At 39.9% G+C, this 22,409-nt stretch overlaps 1 protein-coding gene across 1 annotated transcript; it reads left to right on the top strand.

Moving 5' to 3' along the window:
* The first annotated feature begins 526 nt into the window (after positions 1-526).
* Positions 527-20,481, top strand: LOC147213702 (hexokinase-4-like). The gene is made up of 11 exons (XM_086142179.1): positions 527-812; positions 911-1,027; positions 7,738-7,900; positions 9,817-9,965; positions 11,728-11,847; positions 11,928-12,023; positions 12,112-12,211; positions 13,599-13,782; positions 13,946-14,101; positions 17,626-17,859; positions 19,685-20,481. Exons 2-11 carry the CDS (start codon positions 911-913, stop codon positions 19,923-19,925), a joined length of 1,560 nt encoding a protein of 519 aa, XP_085998305.1. The 5' UTR covers positions 527-812; the 3' UTR covers positions 19,926-20,481.
* Positions 20,482-22,409: the final 1,928 nt, after the last annotated feature.

Raw genomic sequence — 22,409 nt, 5'->3', positions numbered from 1 at the left:
TATTTTCCACCCTGAGTACTGCAGTCTAGTCTGTATTTCTGAACCTGTGTACTTTTTGCCACATACAAGCGGTGCCACATCCATTTTTGTTTTTCTTAATTAGTCAATCGACAGCAGGGTATTTCTGACGTCACAAAAAAAATGTTATTATTATTATTATTGTTAATGTGATTTTTTTTTCTCCAGGAAAAGGTGCCCCGACGCAGGCAGCATTTATTTGCGTGCAAAGTGCACAGCAGGAACATATAAAAGAGAGTTTTAAAAGAGTAAAACAACGTGAAGGTGGAGGAGAGGGAAGTCCCACTTCCCAGATGCCAACTCCGTCGTGTTTTTTTTTTTCCCGACTCCAGATGCGAACCTGAACGCCTCAGCCGACAGCTGGAACCTTTAAGTTTGTTTTTGTTTATTTGTTCTCCTTCCAACTGGTCTGGTAGGTTTCCCCATCCAGGAAACTGAAATACCTCTTTCCTTCCTGCTCTCGCTCTATCTCCCGTCCACTCAATTCTTAGAGATCTAGAAACATCTCTTTTTTTTTATTTTTCCTCTTCCCTCCTTTGCAGGTGTGGCCCGACTCACAACCGGCATCCGTTTTATTCTCGCTCTTTTTTTTTTTTTTTTTTTTTTTCTTCTCTCCGTTTAGGGCGGAGTGGAATTTTGTCACACATCCAGAGCGACTCACGATCGTGGTGGAGCGCGTTGCGAAACCTCCAGACGGCGGAGAACACATTCTGGAAAGCACGTTTTAAAACCCTGCATCGTCTCCTGGACTCGTTTCCTGGACTCTTCCTTAGCTCCTAACTAGCTTCTGCAAGGTACGGGGGTTCCTTTCAGGCTTTGGGTTTCCTGTACTCGTACCTTTTTCTTCGACTCCCTTCTCCTGCTGACGTTTGGTCAACCCTCCGTGGTCCAGATGAATAACAAGGCGCAGGTCCAGGGCAGCGGCCGTCTTTCCAAAAGGGCCAGGATGAACCAGGAGTTCTCCAGGTGGCCGCAGACGGACGGCATCCCTCCGGACACGCTCAGTAAGGTACGGTAGCTCCGACACGTGTCCTCCTGCCTGCCTGGGTTCTCTCTTCGGTCTCCAGTCCAAAAACACTCTACGGACTCCCGATTGTCCGTAGGTGTGAATGGTTGGATGTCTTTAGTTGAGGTTAAAACCCTGACACGTTGCTGAATATTTGTATTTATCTCAATCCCGGACACGCCTGCTGGTGTTTGCTGTTTATCAGATAAATGTTACGATTGGCAGAGGTTGCAGATGGAGTCACGGTGGAAGAATGAAGTCGGGGTAGATCGTGTGCTGACAGGAGAAGCTGGAACGGGAAGGGAGGGTTGGGCGGGGAGGGCGGCTAGTTCAGGCCTGAGCCGACATGCCCGGGAAAAACGAACCTGAAGGAGGTCGCGCAAGATGTTGAAGGACGCATCAGACGATTCCTAGCTGGGGTTCAGATGCGAAGAGGAAGAAGATGAGGCCAAGTGTCCCATCTATGTGCCTTTATATGGAGGAACAAGTAGGACTCAAGTGTGGTACATGTATGGCTCCTCCCTGAAGTTCTGGAACTAGCTGGCAGTGGCTACTCTGGTGCTAACCTCGCGATCGTTCCCACCCGTTGCGAATCATCGATCCCAGTCCTCATGTAGAAGACGCCGATCTGGTTCCATCTTTGCAACCAATCCTGGGAATGCAGGAGTTTGAATGTAGCCCCTCCACCCCTCACAGTTACTCCAATACCCACTCAAGTACCCTGGTGTGCCATTACGTCTCCATCTTATAAGGTTATCGTGCATTTTAACAACAAACACAAAGGACCATTGTGCCACTTTCCCAGTTTTAAGGAGCTGCACCTGTAATTGGTTGATATAAGCAGAGCAAATATAGGATACACATGGGTGCAAGTCATGCTAGCATCTTAGCATGCTGTCTGCTTGTTGGGCCTTTACCCCAACCCTCTCCCCCGCTGACGTAGTGTAGATTAGGGCAATCTCTTGCCCAGTGCAGTGCCCATGTTGCCCACAATTGCATCTTACTCAATCTTTTGGCACTGTAGGACCTCCTCGATCTTCCTCTGCCCCTCCCACATCTTGTCCTCTTGGCCACTTCCTCAGAAGAAGATGTCATTGGCAGTAATTCCAGACAGGAGTGGGTCTAGAGTATTCTTTTTCTTTTATTCCATCTTTTGTGATAAATGTCTTTCAGCACGACACGCGTACGCTACGGTAGCAGCAAGTGGGCAACTCTGGTAATCTACTCGACGCTTCTTTGCATAGCCAGAGTCTCTCGTCTAGCCAGTTTTCAGCTGTCGGGCAAAGGGCTCATCATCTAGGCAAGGAAAAGGAGGGCCTATGATGCTATTGCAACCCAAAGCAGCCTTAAGTCTGCTAAAATACCCATCTACTAGTTCTCAAGGGTCTTGCGTATGTTCATTTGGTTTCACGTATCAGCTGTAGACCGTCAATGTGCTCTGCTACGCCCCATCAGGTCAGTTACTTGGACCCCTGCAAGAACTTGTATGCCTATATTGTCCTCTAACAGCGGGGTGCTAGCTCTCTCCACGAAGCAACGGGCCCTGGTTAGGTCCGACCGTCTTGGCTCTTTCTCTGTCCAAGTCCCTCAGTGCAATCTTTGCTGTTTTGCCGTCAGTGCTTTTTTTGGAGTTGTGATTTGGAGTTTGGAAGAGGGTATCGGGGCAGCGGCGCCCCACCGTCTTGGCTCTAGGGTCTGCTGATGGGCCGACAGGAGGTTGGAGATGGCAGGCGAGGGAACGGCGGTGGAGAAGGTCAGTGAGGTAGAAGGCGGGCCAGGTTATTGGAGGGGTTCGTCGGTTCCTTGTACTGCAGACGATAGCAGAGGTGGAAGAGGCGATGTTGCCGATGTGGGATTTGAAGGAGAGGGTGGAGTCCACTGTGACTCCCATCGATGTGTCCGTGGGAGTAAACCCGATGAGGAGTTCCAAGAAGGTACCGTCCTCCCAGGGGACGTCAGGTGGGCGGTTGGTGAAGGGGTGATGGATTTGGTGATGTACAGCTGTGCGTCATCGGCGTAACTGTGAACCTTAAGTCCACGGGGGCGGACAACGTGTCCCAGGGGGAAGGGGAGGTGGCCTAGCACCGAACCACGGAGGTCACCCCGGTTGTGTCACCAGGGTGGACTGATGGTTGAGGATGGAGGTTGTGCTTTGGAAGAAAGGGAACAACCGCAAACCCCAAACAGGAAGTGCTGCTCTCAGGTTTAGTTTCAAATTAAAGCTTCCGGGTTCGTGCCGATACTTGCTACCACATGTAGGCCTCAATGCAGAGACACTTATTGGATCAGTAAAAGAATACAGGAATTTTTATTTGTAGGCGAATTTGGAATTCCAAAGGAGAAGATTTAAAACTGACGGCTTTGGGGAAGATCTGATAAATACATCAACATATCATCATTTACCTTCCTTTCCAACGTTACTCCTGCTGAAACTCGCTTTGAGCAAGCGTGTGTGTGTAAGTGTGTGTGTGTGTGTGTGTGTGTAAGTGTGTGTGTGTGCGCCATGCGGTTGGTAAAAGTGTGGAAATGCTGCTAAGGCTCTGATGAAAACCAGTCCGCTGTGTTGAAATCAACATCTTCATTGAGATAAAGCTGAAGCTGGAACTAGTGTGTGTGTGTGTGTGCGTGTGTGTGTGTGTGTGTGAGGAGGAAGACGAAACATTGATCTTTGCTGAGGTCTTTCCGTAGATCGTCTGTAGATTAAAGATAAATAGGGTGGAAATGAATAATAATGTTTTCTTTTCAGAAAAACGTCAGTTACATTTCCTTTAATGCGCTGGAAACAATTAATGAACACGAATATAATAAAGTTGTTTTCATAAAATGGTAGTTTTTTCCAACCTTCAGAGATATTTGTTTTGTAATGAATTATGAACTTAACTTTCAAATGGTTTTACTTGATTTAACTGTATTTAACTTTGATCTACTTTCATAAAATTAAGTTTAATTTATTACATTTTTACATTACATTACTTTATCAAAAAATAATCAGAACATGTGGGTGTTTTTTCCGGCTAAGTTAACAGAAAAAAAGGCACACTTTACTTTTATTTTCCAAAAAGGGACTTTTATTTTTACAAACAGGAAGTTGCTGCTCGTCTACCAACCTTGAATTTGTGTAGCTTGACTATGTAAACCACCTTTATTTCACTTCTGTTCCTCTGTGGGCCTATAAATTAATTTATATTTTTATTTTTTAACACCAACCGCCACTCTAGCCTAATTCCCTTCTCGTGTTTTTTTTTTTTTTTCCATCTCTGAGTGGAAGCAGGAAGTGAAGCGTGTTGTCGTCGTCGCCTCCAGAGGATCACAACCCGCCCGGCCTTTTCCTGCCTCTGAATAAAAGAAAAAAAACACACCGTTAACTGAGACCCACACACTCTGGAATGTGTTTTTACCCATTCTATTTATAAACATATTATTATTATTATTATTATTGTTTTTATTGGATTTTATTCATGCCCGCTTGAATATTTTGCAGATTTTTCCGATTGAATTTTCAATTGAGCAGTTAAAAACATGACACCGGAAAACACGACGGAATTTATTGCAAAGATCAAAAATAGAAGAATTAAACAATAAACAGTGTAAACTATATATATAATCAGTATCTAAACAATATGGCAATATATAAACGGTAAAATCAGTATAAAGCTGCAAAGGTTGCGGCTAGCGGCGAACAAGAGCAATACTTGGAGTACAGCAATGTGTTTCTTCACGTGCACAGTGGCTTTTACTGGAGCGGGAGGATCTGAACGTGCACGCTGTAGTATTTTCCTAAAAGGATGTTCACCCTCAAAAGAAGGAAATGAATCACCCTCTTCAGGAGGACACAGCAGTGACGTGCACTAAAGTTCATGGCTTGTGAGGCACTGACTTCCGTGAGGCAGGACAACCGCCTGCCTCACTTTGTGGCTCTTTTTCATGATCGCTCTGCACAAGAAACTACAGTTGTTGACCCAAAAAAAAAACCACTGTACATTGGGAATGTAGTTCTTATACAGTGGGGTAAAAAAGTAGACACCAATTGTGCAAGTTCTCTCTCTTAAAAAGATGATGGAGGCCTGTTTTCAATTCCCTCCAAAGATTTTCTATGGGGTTGAGATCTAGAGACTGGCTAGGCTACTCCAGGACCTTAAAATGCCTCTTACAAAGTCACTCTTTTGTTGCCTGGGTGTTGTGTTTGGGATCTTTGTCATGCTGAAAGACCAAGCCGCGATTCATCTTCACTGCCCTTGCTGAGGTTTTCACTCCAAAACTCACGATACATGGCCCCTTTCCTTCGCAGATCAGTCGTCCTGGTACCTTTGCAGAAAAACACCACCATGCTTCACAGTAGGTATGCTGCTATTCGGATGCAACTCCGCATTCTTTCTCCTCCAAACACAACAAGTTGAGTTTTTGCCAGAGTTCTATTTTTAGTTTCATCTGACCGGAGGACATTCTCCCAGTCCTCTTCTGGATCCTCCAAATGCTCTCTAGCAAACGCCAGAAGGGGCAGGACATGTACTGTCTTAAGCGGGGGGACACGTCTGGCACTGCAGGATTTGAGTCCCTGGCAGCGTAGTGTGTTACTGATGCTAGCCTTTGTTACTTTGGTCCCAGCTCTCTGCAGGTTATTCACTAGGTCCAGGTGTGTGGTTCTGGGATTTTCTGTCACCGTTCTTGTGATCATTTTGACCCCATGGGGAGAGATCTGGCATGGAGCCCCAGATGGAGGGAGATTATCAGTGGTCATGTATGTCTTCCATTTTCTAATAATTGCTCCCACAGTTGATTCCTTCTCACCAAGTTGCTTACCAACTGCAGATTCAGTCTCCCCAGCAGTTTCTGGTGTCCTTTGACAGCTCTTTGGTCTTGGCCAAAGTGGAGTTTGGAGTGTGACTGTTTGAGGTTGTGCACAGGTGTCTTTTATTCTGATAACCAGTTCAAACAGGTGCCAGTCATACAGGTAACCTATGGAGGACTAAGGTGCCACTTACAAAAGAAGTTACAGGGCTGTGAGAGACAGAAATCTTGGTTGTTTGTAGGTGACCAAATACTTATTTTCCACCATAATTTGCAAATAAATTCTTTGATTCTTTTTCTTATTCTGTCTCTTATAATTAAAGTGTGCCTATGATGAAAATTACAGGCCTCTCTCATCTTTTTAAGGATGAGAACTTGCACAATTGTTTGCCCCACTGTAGCAAAAGTGTTGAAACATTTTGATAGAGACAGTAATATGGTGTGAGTCATTGTACAATCTATGTTTAGGCTCAACAGTCTGCAGCCTCACCGCATGTGTCTTCTTAGTATTTTGATGGTAAATGTGAAAATCCAGTTATTTCAAATAAAGAACTTACAATTTTAAATGAAAAATACCTTTACAGTGAAAATCACTGATAAATAGAACCATTTATTTATTTATTTATTTTTTGGTCATTTGACATTTTTTTTCTTTCCAAGATTGGCAAGTGAGGCACGGCCTCCCCTGCCTCCCCCGACTGCAAGTCACTGGAACACAGTAACTCCTAATATTATACTGTCGATGTTGAGGTTCTTTTTTGAAGAGAAGGCCAGAGAAGCCAGACTGAGATGGTTGGGTCATGTACAGACAGGGGAGAGTGGATATATTGGTAGATGGATACTGGAATTGGAGTTCTAGAGGAAGACCAAAGAGAAGATTGATGGATATCGTGAGAGAGGATATGAAGGTAGTTGGTGTGAGAGAGGAGGATACAGAGAATAAGGTTAGACGGAGATGATTGATTGGCTGTGGAGACCCCTGAAGGGAAAAGCCCAAAGGAAGAGAAGACTTTGTCACAGGGGTGCAAGACATGTATGACCGAGACAAAGTGTTGACTGAGACGGTTTGGATACTCCTCTGTCCAAACCATGGTGAAGATCTGGGTAGAAGGGTGCTGAAGGAGGTGGAGCTGCTAGGCAGGAGGTCTAGAGGAAGACCAAAGAGAAGATTGATGGATATCGTGAGAGAGGAGGATATAGGGTTATATGGAGAAGGTTGATTCGCTGATATACTACAGTTGTATATTGTAGTATGCAAAGTTATATCTCCCTTTATTTAATGAATGAAGCGTCCCTCTGTGATGCTTGTTTAGAAAATGTTGTTTCAGAATCACAGATTTATCCACTTCCTGTTTCTGCTTCATGTTTCCTGTGCGGCGGGGAAATACCGCCATCTAGTGGCCAAATGCCGTCAATGCAACTTCATTCGCTTTCTCCTTTCACGTCCATGTTTATTTTCAGAGTGAGTGGTTATTTCTTTTCTTTTTTTGCAATTCTTTGTTGTTTTTTTTTTCCCTAAACCACACTTGCATCGGTGGAAATTTGAAAATGACAATATGGAAAAAAAAACAAAAAGGAAAATGTGTCACATGAGCTGTGAAAGAGGAAGAGATAGCACTGCTGTTATTTGTTATCTTATTATATTATGTTATTATGATTTTTTTTTTTTTTAATTTGAAGGGTAGTTTATGCAAACATGTTAGAACGTCGTGCATGTTTTGACATTTCGCGTTGTTGTATTATTTACTCATAATTTAAAAATGTTAAAAACTGCACGTTGATATTTCTCCGTTTCCCAGCTTGTCGAATCATTTTCGATGATTAACGTGACAAATCGTGAACGCGATCGGTGTCGTCACACACACGGCGATCATTTCTGATCAATAATAACTTCTCAGTGTTTGTTTCCACGTGCGTCCCTGCAGGTGCGCACGTTCCTGCGAGGCTTCAGCCTCTCGCTGGAGACGCTGCAGCAAATCTCTGCTCGCCTGAAGAAGGACTTCCAGCGCGGTTTGGGGAAACACTCACACCAGAGGGCTGCCGTCAAGATGCTGCCCACCTTCGTCAGAGCCACGCCTGACGGCACCGGTACACACACACACACACACACACACACACACACACACAGATATACACACACAAAAAGACATACAAAGACAGACACACACACACAGACACACACAGATACACAAATACATACACATACTGATAAAAACACACACACACACACACACAGATAAACACACAGATATCCACACACACACACAAACATACATAGACACACACACACACACACAAAGACACACACAGATACACAAATACACACACACATACACACACAGATGCACACACACACACACACACACACACACACACACCACAGATACACGCACACACACATACATACAGAGACACACACATACACACACATACACACACCGACACAAACATACACAAATAAACGGATATACACACACACACACTTACATACTAACACAGATATACCCCCCACACACACACACACAGATAAACACACGGATATACACACACAAAAAGACATACTAAGACACACACACACACACACACACACACACAAAGACACACACAGATACACAAATACACACACACACACATACATACACATACTGATAAAAACACACACACACACACACAGATAAACACATAGATATACACACACACACACACACACACAGACATAAATAGACACACACACACACAAAGACACACACAGATACACAAATACACACACACTAATGCACACACAGATGCACACACAGACACACACACAGACACACACACACACACACCACAGATACACACACACACACACATGCATGCAGAGACACACAGATACACACACACACACACACACACACACACACCGACACAAACATACACAAATACACACACAGATTCACACACACACACACACACACACATACATGCAGACATACAAAGACACATACACGCAGACACAGATACACACACACACACACACATACAGAGACACACACAGATACACACACACACTCACAGACACATACGGAGACACACACAGATACACACACACACACACACACACAGATATACACACACAAACACATACATACATACACAGCTATACTCACAAACACACACATACACACGCAGACATACATAGACACACACATGCAGACACAGACACACACACAAAGAACCACACAGATACAAAAATGCACACACCCACACACAGACAGACACAGATACACACACACAAAGCCATACCTAGAGACACACACACACACAGCCACAGACACACACAGAGACACTCACAAATACACAAATGTGCACACACACACAGACAGACAAACACACACAGACACACACACACACACACACATACATACACAGATAAAGGATAGAAGTGTAGGCAAATGGTTCAAAGGGAAGGAACAACTTTACGTTTACCGGACTTTATTACACACAGATCGATAGATAGATAGATAGATAGATAGATAGATAGATAGATAGATAGATAGATAGATAGATAGATAGAAAATTAGCTATTTAGCTAGCTAGCTAGATAGATAGATAGATAGATAGATAGAAAATTAGCTATTTAGATAGATAGATAGATAGATAGATAGATAGATAGATAGATAGATAGATAGAAAATTAGCTATTTAGATAGATAGATAGATAGATAGATAGATAGATAGATAGATAGATAGAAAATTAGCTATTTAGATAGATAGATAGATAGATAGATAGATAGATAGAAAATTAGCTAGATAGATAGATAGATAGATAGATAGATAGATAGATAGATAGATAGATAGAAAATTAGCTATTTAGCTAGATAGATAGATAGATAGATAGATAGATAGCAAATTAGATAGATAGATAGATAGATAGATAGCAAATTAGATAGATAGATAGATAGATAGATAGATATTTAGTTAGCGAGCTAGCTAGCTAGCCTGATTGTCTCCTCCCCCTTGCAGAGACGGGTGACTTCCTGGCTTTGGACCTCGGCGGCACCAACTTCCGCGTGCTGCACGTGAGGATGCTGGAGGAGGAGCAGAGGGTGGTGAAGATGGACAGCCAGAGCTGCAGCATCCCGCAGGAGATCATGCTGGGCAGCGGAGAGCAGGTTCGAGGCGCGTTATTACACGTGGATAACAGTGTACTTATATGTAATAACAGTTTTAGTCCACTTTTTTTTTAGCTGTTTTATTTAAATATCCCGTCATTGCCATATAAACACCATCTTCCCCCAGCGGGGAGGCTTTGTAACAGAACGTTGAGGGATTTCCTCAGGAAGCCGGCCGTGAATTGAACATCCTGAAGCCCCGTCTGCGTTTTTATAGTTTTCAGGGAGCTGAGTACACGCTCGCAGTCGGTGACGTGCGGTAGGTTTACGTCTGGAGTCGAGGAGTCGCAAGAAGAGTCCCTGGAATCATGAGTTCCTCCGAGCATGAGGCAGGAGGACCGCGTGCCTCACTTAGCACCCCTTCTATTCCCTTCACCATGGATTGGACATGAACAAAGGAGTGTTCAGATCCAAACTGTCTCAGTCATACATGTCCTGCACCCCTGTGACAAAGTCCTCTCCTTTGGGCTTTTCCCTTCAAGGGTCTCCACGGCAAATCAACCTTCTCCATCTAACCCTGTTCACTGTATCCTCCTCTCTCACACCAACTAACTTCATATCCTCTCTCACAACATCCATAAATCTCCTCTTTGGTCTTCCTCTAGACCTCTAATTCCAGCATCCGTCTACCAATATATCCACTCTCCCTCGTCTGTCCATGACCCAACCATCTCAGTCTGGCTTCTCTGACCTTCTTTCCAAAACACATAACATGTGCTGTTCCTCTGATGGACTCATTCCTGATCCTATCCATCCTGGTCACTCCCAAAGAGAACCTCCACATCTTCATCTCTGCAACCTCCAGTACTTCCTCCTGTTTTTCGGTCATTGTCACTGTTTCTAGACCATAAAGCATCGCTGTCTTGTCCACCTTTCTCCACCCCTTCCGACCTGCTTGAACCAATTTCTTCACATCTTTTCCACACACTCTGTTGACCCCAAGTACCTGAAATCCTCTGAGTTCTTGATCTCCACTCCCTGTAGCCTCAGCGTTCCACCCGGGTTCCTCGCATTCACACACATATATTCCGTCTTGCTGCGACTAACCTTTATTCCTCTCCTTTCCAGAGCATACCTCCACCTCTCTAGATGTTCCTCAACCCATTCCCTGCTCTCGCTACATATCACAATGTCATCTGCAAACATATAGCAAAATGTGAGGCTCAGCACTCTGCTGCCTCACCGCATGTCTCTTCTCTTTGAACAGTAAATGTGAAAATCCAGCCATTTTGAATAAAAAAACTGGTGAAGTTAAATGGCGAATGCCGTTCATTGTGCAAATCGCTCATAAATATAAGAATAAGAACAACTTTATTTATCCCAAAGGAAATTGTTGTGCCAGAGTTTCGGGTAAAACATAACAATAATAAATAATAGTAGGAAATTGTATAAAAAGTAAAAAAAAAAAAAGGGGGGAGAATGAGAAACACAAATAAAACTATAAAGTGTCAAAGTCAAGGCTATAAAGTGTTCTAAGGTCTTTCTTTTTTTCATTTGACATTTATTTCTTTCCAAGATTGGCAAGTGAGGCACGGCCTCTCCTGCCTCCCCTGACTACAACTGCTATTCACTCTCCCTCCTCTACATGACCCAACCATCTCAGTCTGGCTTCTTTGACCTCCTCTCCAAAAAAGAACCTCAACCTCGACAACCTTTTTTTTTTTTTTTCTTTCCAAGATTTCGCAAGTGAGGCACGGCCTTTCCTGCCTCCCCTGATTGCAGGTCACTTCTCGCAGTAATACCTCCCTTCCTCTTCTTCCAGCTGTTCGACCACCTCGCCGCCTGTCTCGGGCAGTTCTTCGACTCCCAGGGTCTGAAGGGACAGACCCTCCCCTTGGGCTTCACCTTCTCCTTCCCCTGTGAGCAGAAAGAGATCGACAAGGTCACACACACTCACACACACACTCACACACCTACGTAAGAGCAGATGGAGGCTAAAGTGGAAGGTTCTCCCCGACCCAGTGCATCCTGATCCACTGGACCAAAGGCTTCACCTGCTCCGGCGTGGAAGGGCAGGACGTGGTGAAGCTGCTGAAGGAGGCCGTCCAGAGGAGAGGGGTCAGTGTGTGTGTGTGTGTGTGTGTGTGTGGTCATGTGACCCGGTGTCTGAAGTTCCTGGAGTTCTGAGAAGTTGGTTTGCCCTCAGGAGTACAACATCGGCTCGGTTGCCATGGTGAACGACACGGTGGGAACCATGATGAGCTGCGGCTACAGGGACCAGAGCTGCGAGGTCGGCGTGATCATCGGTCAGTAGAACCGGACGGACGCTTTGGATGTTTGAATGTTTGGTTACATTTCCGGAGGTCGCAGACCACGCAGACGGAGTAATAATGATAATATTAGTTAATTATTATTATTTTTATTATCATTATTGTCACCTGCATCGTCATTGTTTTTGCCATTATTGGTATCATGATTATTATTAGTGTTATTATTATCAGGATTAGAATTGTCATTACTTTGGTCATCATGATCATTATCATTTTAATTATTATTATTATCATTGTCACATCAACATTATTATTATTATCATCATCATCCTTACTATTATTATCATTATTTTCATAATCATCATCAGTATTGTTAGCATCATCATTAGCTTTTTTGTTATTTTCATTATTATCGTCATTGTCACCCTCATTATTATAATTAATATTATTGTCATTATTATCATGATTACATTTTTGTCATAATCATCACCAGTATTATTCTCATCATCATCTGTATTTATCATCATTACTATAATTATTAGCTTTGTTACATCAACATTATTATTATCATCTTCATGTCTTCATCAGTATTTTGATTATTTTCATTATTGTTACAATTGTCACTATCGACATAATAATAATAATAATGATTGTCGTCATCATTATTACTGTATTATTGTTATTATATTCCTGCTGCTATTACTTCCACCTTCATTTTTATTATTAGGATCATGATTATTAGTTTCAATATCATAATATTATTATTGCTAATATTATTTTCATGATAAATAACATTATGATGATTTTCATTATAATTATGATTGCTAGTTGTTATTATTTTCAACAAATCATAATTGAAAGTTAAAAATAATAAATAAATATTTTTGAATAAAATAAACATTAAAAAAAACAATTTCTTTATAATTAGTTGCAATTAAAATAATAAATAAATGTGATTATATATATAATTTTTTTTTCATTTAAATTATATAATATATTTTTAAAATAAAATTTTTAAAAAATCAACTTCATCATCACTGTGATAATTATTATAAGTAGTAGTAGTTTTTATTTAAAATAATAAAAATCTATATATTTTAAATAACAAAAATGTATTTGTCAGTTTTATTTGACGCTTTACATTTTTATTTGTATTTCTTATTGTCTCCCCTTTTTTATACTGTTTATACAATTTCCCACTCTTGAAACTCTGGCACAGCAATTTCCCACGGCATAAATAAAGTTGTTCTTATTCTTATTCTTAGTATACAACCACCATGTAAGTAAATACTCGCAAGTATCGTCACCATCCTGTTATCACAGTGACCTTTGACCTTCAACCACTTCCTTGCGACCTTTTGCAACATTGCGACCCCGCCATTGGCCCGAACCCTGACCCCTGACCCCGTTTCCGCGTCCTCAGGGACGGGCACCAACGCCTGCTACATGGAGGAGATGAGGAACGTGAAGCGTGTGGAGGGCGAAGACGGACGCATGTGCATCAACACGGAGTGGGGCGGCTTCGGAGACGACGGATCCTTGAAGGACATCCAGACCGAGTTCGACGTGGAGGTGGACACCACGTCCATCAACCCAGGCGTGCACACGTGGGTCCGGAGAGCCTCCCCCCTTTTATCGCGCGACCCCATTAGCATTAGCATTAGCATTAGCATTAGCATTAGCATTAGCATTAGCATTAGCATTAGCATTAGCATTGGCGCCTTATAAAGCATTGTAAAGCTCCCGATCGCACGTGTGCGTTGGTCGCAGGTTCGAGAAGATGATCAGCGGCATGTATCTGGGGGAAATCGTGCGTCTGGTGCTGGTGAAGATGACCCAGGACGGGCTGCTGTTCAAGGGACGGCCGTCCCAATCGCTGCTGACGCCCGGGGCCTTTGAGACCTGCTTCATCTCCAACATCGAAGAGTGAGTTTTCACCGCCGTTCCCGGGCTATAAGTCGCTCCGGAGTATAAGACGCACCAGCCGAAAAATGCATAAAAGAAAGAAACAAAACATAGGGACTATAAACCGCATTTTTTGAGGGTATATTTGACATTTCACTTTGAAAGGCAAGTTACAGTTTAATGTCCGAGCTGATTTGCTAGGTGAACCTTAAAAATGGCATTTTAAATTTGAAGATGGTGGCGATCTTGTAACATCAAAATAAAACGTTTTACCGTATTTTTCGGACTATACGTCGCACCAGCCAAAAATGCATAATAAAGAACGAAAAAAAACATACATTAGTCGCACTGGAGTATAAGTCGCATTATGGGGGGGGGTTATTTAATAAAATACAACAACAAGAACAGACATGTCATTTAATATTTTAATGGCGAACAATTTAAAATAAAAATAGAATAGAGGCAACAACAGGCTGAGCGCTATGCTTACATTACATGACACAACTGAGAAAGTGCTCGGTACGTTAACATAACATACTAACAGTTATTCCGATAACTCTAGCATAAATAACATTATAAGAAAACCATCCGTGTCACTCCAAATACCCGATAACTAAAATCTCATGTAATCTTCATCCTCGGTGTCACTTCTCATCAACTCCGCTAACTCCGGAGGTAGAAGATGCGGCGCTTCCTCTTCTACGTCACTTCCGTCAGACTCGTCGTCACTTCCGGTTCCAACTATTCCAACCTTTCTGAATCCTGCCAGAACGGTTTCGGTCCCATGCTTTTTCCATCCATTCAATAACTTCCACAAAAGTGGCACGGTAATAATGTGTTTAAAATTCCACACATAAGTCGCTCCAGAGTATAAGTCGCACCCCCCCACCAAATTATGAAAAAAAACGCGACTTATAGTCCGGAAAATACGGTAATATTAACCTAATTTTATTTTGATAATAGATAAAAAATAATAATGAAATATTTGATGTTAATATTAAATAATAAAATAGTTTGTTTAAATATTAAATATTAAAATATTTTTATTTGAAATATTCAATATTTTTTGAGCAGTTTACAAGAAGGACTTAAATAGCCCTTGAGTATTTTTCTTAAAACTAACCTTCAACCAAACTTTTTTTTTTTTTTTTTTTTTTTTGTCAGTGTTCAAAATGTTTTATTGCATGCAGAAATGCCGTTTCGTTTTCTTTGCAGTCGTTCATTACAACACATTCAAAGTGTAGTTTTTGTACGGTTAAATTCCGATTCCCACCATTTGAACGGACGAGCCAATACTTTTAGCCAAATAGCATATTAACAGTAAGTTATCGTTTACCAAACTCAAATTTTTCACCCTCGGTGTCCCTTCTGAGTGAGTATCCTCACTAGTTTCTAGCCCACTCCAAACTTTCAGCTGCATATTTCACTATTTGCGGCTTGTAATCTGCAAAATATGATTTTCCTATCGGGGGCGTTTTTTGCTGCTCTAAATGTTCTTCTTGAATACTTTGTTTTGTCTGATTTTGCTTCCTGTGGGTTTTGAAAATAATCAACAAATATTTGATTAAAATGTATTTTATTTCAGTTGGTTCATTTTTTTAAATGTCCTGTTTTAAAATTAATATTAAATTTTTTTTATCTTAATATTAAATATCAAAATATTTATTTTTAAAATATCTTTCCAATATTTCTTGCTGTAAATATTCTTATTGAATACTTTGTTTCGTCTGATGCGTCTCCCTGCGGCTTTCGAGTATTTAATTAAAATGTATTTTATTTTAGATTTTAGTTGCTTCATTTTTGAACGCACCCCTTTTAAAAATGAATATTAAAATATTTTTGTGGTCTATCTTTCTTAGTTTTCTTTAAATATTTTTTATTTAAAGGACCAAGAGCGCACCTTGTCAGTGTGAAACTCTATATTTTAATGTATAAGTCTCAGGATCAGCCACCAATTGAAAAGAAGTGCGACTTATAGTCCAAAAAAAATACAGTGAACGTTTATTACACCAGTTTATTACCTTGTTATTACCTTGTTATTACCGTCACGTGCCCGATTTTCACCGAATTAACAAACGCTCGTATTCCGAGTCGTTCTTTTAGCCCTCGTGCGGCTCCGATCGAACCCCCGACCGAGCGTTTATCAACAGTTCCGGCGCAAAAAGGCGTGAAATTGCTGTGTGTCATATTTAGAGTAACCATGGCAACCCCCCCCTCAAAAAAAAAACAACTTTAGAAATTAAATAAATCCCACCGGAGAAGAACGAGACGAGAATTTGAACCCTTGGATGAACAGCGACGCCGACTTTCACGATCGGGAGGCTTTTCGGGTAACGTCTTGTGGCGTCGCCATGGCAACACGACACCGCTGAAACTACCCTGAAATGACCGTGTGGCGTTTCGCAATATAAATATCAAATTGTGCATCCTGACGAGGGGCCGGGCGCGGAATGACTTGCGCTGTCGTTGTGTTACCATGGCAACATAAACTGCTAAAGGAAGAAAAAAAAAGACATCCTATCAGAGCCCATCAATCCTTGTCAGACCTTTGACTTATATAAATAAATATACATTTAACTGCACAATGTATGAATGGTTTTCCATTTAATGTGAATGGACTTGTGAAATAGTGCTTTATACATATGTAATAACATTTAAGTAGGTGGAAATACAAGTTCAAACTAATGATTTCGTTATTAAACATCCCTTTTCCTATTTTTTCAGGTGAAAATAGTCACTTGTCAGTTCAGTCCTGTTTTAATTATTTTTAATTTTCTCTCATGTTCGTGTACCGCATCAATTTTCTCCTTTCATTTTTTATCCTTTTTTTACAATAAATACATTTATATATGTTCCCTTTTTGAGCCAATTATCTGGGAACCCCTAGTCTCTTTCAATTTTATTTTTGTTTTTAATTTCCAAATTTTTTTTAATTTGAAATGATAGTAAAAAATGACCAGATAAAAAAAAACAACTTTTTTTTATTCAAGCTAATATTTTGTTGTCCCTTTTCATATCATTTCTGATTTTTTTATTTTTAATTTGCATATCAATAATGGATGAGTACATAGCATTCGAAGAGCAGAAACCCTCTTGTGTCTTGTGTAATAAAATAAATGTAATATAGGTTCTTCATCTATACCACAGAAATCACAGGAGTTATCAATATCACTATGAAATTGAAAAATTTAAAAAAATATATTTTTTGATGTCATTTTTTGATGTTTGATGTTATTGTTTCGACAGACTTTATTGACAATCGCCCATCTTTGATTCCAATTGCAATCATTAACCTAGACAATTTATATTTTATTGTATTTCTTATTCTCCCTCCTTCCTACTTTTATCTATAATTGTTATGTTTTTGCTTGAAACTCCGGCACAACAATTTGCTTCGGGATAAATAAAGTTGTTATCTTATCTTATATCATAGAAGAGTGAGTGCTTTTAGAGCGCCGTCGCCCCCTAGTGGCGACTCAAGGAACTGCAGCTCTTTCCCTCTCGGGTGTTTACTTCCTGTTCGGCTGCGCTCACTTCCTGTCCAGGCCTGGCGTGGGCCTGGAGAACGGCCGGAGGATCCTCCGGGACCTGGAGCTGGAGGCGGACGAGGTGGACGTCCGCGTGGTGCGTCAGGTTTGCGACGCCGTGTCGTCGCGCTCGGCTCGACTCTGCGCCGCCGGCCTGGCGACCATCGTCAACCGCATGCGAGTCCAGAGAGGCTTGGAGAGGCTCAGGACCAGCGTGGGATTGGACGGCACCGTCTACACCAAGCACCCGAAGTACACACACACACACACACACACACACACACACATCCGTTCATCCATCCATCCATCCATTCTTTCATCCATTCATTCATTCTTTCATCCATTCATTCATTCTTTCATTCATCCATCCATCCGTCTGTTTTTCCATCCATCCATCCATTCATTCATTCATTTATTCATTCATCCATCCATCTGTACTTTTCCATCCATCCGTCTATTTTTCCATCCATCCATTCATTCATTCATTCTTTCATCCATTCATTCATTCTTTCTTTCATCCATCCATTCATTCATTCATCCATCCATCCATTCATTCATTCATCCATTCATTCATTTATTCATTCATCCATCCATCTGTCTACTTTTCCATCCATCCGTCTATTTTTCCATCCATCCATCCATCCATCCATCCATCCATCCATTCATTCATTCTTTCATCCATCCATCTGTCTACTTTTCCATCCATCCGTCTATTTTTCCATCCATCCATCCATCCATCCATCCATCTATCCATCCATCCATTCATTCATTCTTTCATCCATCCATTCATTCATTTATTCATTCATCCATCCATCTGTCTACTTTTCCATCCATCCGTCTATTTTTCCATCCATCCATTCATTCATTCATTCTTTCATCCATTCATTCATTCATTCTTTCTTTCATCCATCCATTCATTCTTTCATCCATCCATCCATTCATTCATTCATCCATTCATTCATTTATTCATTCATCCATCCATCCGTCTACTTTTCCATCCATCCGTCTATTTTTCCATCCATCCATCCATCCATCCATTCATTCATTCATTCATTCATTTATTCATTCATCCATCCATCTGTCTACTTTTCCATCCATCCGTCTATTTTTCCATCCATCCATCCATTCATTCATTCATCCATTCATTCATTAATTTATTCATTCATTGATTTATTAATTCATTCATTCTTTCATCCATCTGTCTACTTTTCCATCCATCCGTCTATTTTTCCATCCATCCATCCATCCATCCATTCATTCATTCATTTATTCATTCATCCATCCATCTGTCTACTTTTCCATCCATCCGTCTATTTTTCCATCCATCCATCCATCCATTCATTCATTCATTCATTCATTTATTCATTCATCCATCCGTCTGTCTACTTTTCCATCCATCCGTCTATTTTTCCATCCATCCATCCATTCATTCATTCATCCATTCATTCATTAATTTATTCATTCATTAATTTATTAATTCATTCATTCTTTCATCCATCTGTCTACTTTTCCATCCATCCATCTATTTTTCCATCCATCATCCATCCATCCATCCATCAATCTGTCTATTTTTAAACCCATCATCCATTCATTCATTCCTTCATCCATCCATCCATCCATTCATTCATTAATCATTCATTCTTTCATCCATCCATCCATCCATCTGTCTACTTTCCTATCTATCTATCTATCTATCTATCTATCTATCTATCTATCTATCTATCTATCTATCTATCTATCTATCTATCTATCTCAGTCTCTCTCTTTTCTCCTGATAATGAATTCCCTCCATCCATTTGTTTTCTTCAAGCTGTCTTTCACGTGCATCGTTTCTTCCTTTCCTTTCACCAACTCCACGTGTGCGTCCCTTCTTCCCTCTGCTCGAGCGTCACCATGAATCCGCTAACTAGCGCCACCTTGGCGTTACGAACACAGTAATAACACAGGTATTACTGTGTAATTACACAGGTATTACTGTGTTATTACACAGGTATTACTGTGTTATTACACCTCGCCAGCGCTAACAGGCACGCTACGCTATCCAGGACACGAACCGAACGTTTCTTCCTCCCTGCAGCTTCAGCGAGGAGCTCCAGGTGACGGTGCGCCGTCTCGCCCCCAAGTGTGACATCACCTTCCTCGTCTCGGAGGACGGCAGCGGGAAAGGCGCTGCCATGGTAACGGCCGTGGCGCAGAGGCTGGCGCTCCAGTCGCGGCTGCTGGAGGACAGCGACGGCGAGGACGAGGAGGAAGAGGAGGAGGAAGAAGAAGAAGAAGAAGATGATGATGATGATGATGAAGAGGAGGAAGCTGACTGAGACGCCTGACGCATCAATTCAGTTTAAACAAAAACCTGTTTTTTTTTTTGTGTTTATTTTATTTTTTATAACCCCCCCCCCCCCAAAAAAAAAAAAAAAGTATATTTGATATGATTTTATTATTATTTAAATTCTTAATGGCCTCTGTTCATTTAAAAAAAAAAAAAAAAGTATTTTATTGTGAGGGTAGTTAAAAAAAAGAAAAAGAAAAATGGAAATAAATGAATGAACACGGCTATTAATCAGCAGGCGCTGTGATCAATACATGATCAATCTGCATGGAATTGTTATTAATTACTAATTCACTGAAGTGATTAAAAGCACAAATCATTGATTGGAACTCAAAGCCCAGTTTGCATCCAGACATAGAAATGATAAGTATAAATATAATTTATATATTGATATATGTATATAGATATATACAGTGCCCCTGCGCTAAAAAGAGAAAAGAAATTGATTTAATTTGATTTCCATTGATCATTTTTATATGATTTTGTTGTCGGCGCATTCGACTATGTAAAGAACAAAGTATTTAATAAATCATTCAGATCCCGGATGTGTTATTTTAGTGTTCCCTTTATTTTTTCAAGTGTATTTATGAAAAATTTAATAAAATAAAATTACATATTTCAGCAGCAGCAAACTAAAAATATCCTTTCTGTGCGCTCATCCTTTTACTGGCACATACAGTTGTTTATTAAGAGCGACAAAAATATTTTTAAAATAAATATGTCAATATTAAAAGAAAAATATTTTTAGATTAATTTCAAAACAGGACATTTTAGAAATGAACCAAATAACATACATTTTAATTTAATTTTTGTTGATTATTTTCAAAAGCCACAGGGAGCCGCATCAGACGGAACAAAATATTTAATAAGATTATTTCAGTCATTCAGGTCTAAGATATGTTATTTTTTTTTGCAGCAGTGTATTTGTGTAAAGCCAGGGTCCACTGTATTTATCATATATATATTTTATCAACCTTTATCCTGCTTATAAGTTGTTGATTTTCACAAAACATTTCGATTCTCAATCATTTCTATTTGAAAAAGTTTTATTTTGAATTGTCACTGCTTTTTGACACCAAACACGGAGCTAAGGATGCTAAAATTAGCCTTCCAGAAAAACCACAAATTGTCCAAGAATTAAAAGTCGCAATGTTTTTAGTGTTTACGGGTTTGTGTTCACAATTGTTGCATCCGCTTATTCCGTTATTCTCAATCGGGAGAAAAAAAAGTTTGAACAAAATTAATGTCATAACAAGTGTAAGATGGTATTTTTCTTTATTCGCTTGGATAGTTTGATCTTAACCTTAAAAGGATTTATGTTGTAACAGAGCAACTGGTAAACATCTTTTTTTTTTTTACATCTATGCAAATGAAAATGTAACATTTTGGATTTGAATGTCATAAATTCAGATTTATAGTTCCCTTTATTTTACATCACATTAAGTTACATTTATACTGTTTTATTGCATGTTGCCCTTTGAGGGCAACCATTAGCCATATATAGGATAAATATAAATTGTACTCTACGAGTATAAATATAAATAAAAATAAATAAGAGACAATTGAAAGATAGCAAAATAGAGACAGTAAAATGAACAATGATAAAAATGAAAAAATACCAATAATAAGGGTGAGAAAAGACAACCAAAACAACAAGGATAAAAATAAACAGAATTTAAAAAAAAAAAACAATAAAAAGGATAAAAATAGACAACAGAATGAAAAAGACAAGGATAAAAATAAACAACAGAACGACAAAAAAAACAAGAAGGATAAAAGTAGGCAACACAATAAAAAAAAAACACAATGTAAAAATAGACAACAGAATGGAAAAAAAACCAGCAATAATAAGGGTGAGAATAGACAACTAAAACTACAAGAAAGATAAAAATAAACAACAGAATAAAAAACAATCACAAGGATAAAAATAAACAGCAAAATGAAAAAAAAAACAATAATAAGGGTGAGAATAGACAACCAAAACAACAAGGATAAAAATAGACAACAGAATGAAAAAAACAGCAACAAAGGAAAATAGACAACAAAAAAATAGACAGCAAAATGAAAAAAAAGCAATAATAAGGATAAAAATAGACAACAAAATGGAAAAAAAAAAACACCAATAAGGGTGAGAATTGACAACCGAAACAAGGATAAAAATAGGCAACAGAATGAAAAAATATGACAGAAAATAGACAAAAAAAAAAGACAACAAAATGAAAAAAAAAGCAATAGCAAGGATAAAAATATACAACAGAATAGAAAAAGTCAACAACGAGACAGAATAAACAACCAAAAAGAAAAATGAGAAAAATAGACAAGAAAACGGGAAAAAAAAACAAACTATAAGGATAAAAATAGAAAAAAAGAAAAAAAAAAACAACAATATAAAAATAGACAACAGAGTGACAGTAGCGCTAGAAATAATCAGGATGCTAACGCTGTGACACCAACAAGGATATAAAAATAAAGA

The sequence above is a fragment of the Fistularia commersonii genome, chromosome 35 (genome assembly GCF_037954325.1).
Source record: "Fistularia commersonii isolate RoL2024-O1a breed Wild chromosome 35, RoL_Fcom_v1.0, whole genome shotgun sequence".
NCBI lineage: Eukaryota > Metazoa > Chordata > Actinopteri > Syngnathiformes > Fistulariidae > Fistularia > Fistularia commersonii.
The sequence above is the reverse complement of the archived record's forward strand: the minus strand, read 5'-3'. Positions and strand labels throughout refer to the sequence as shown.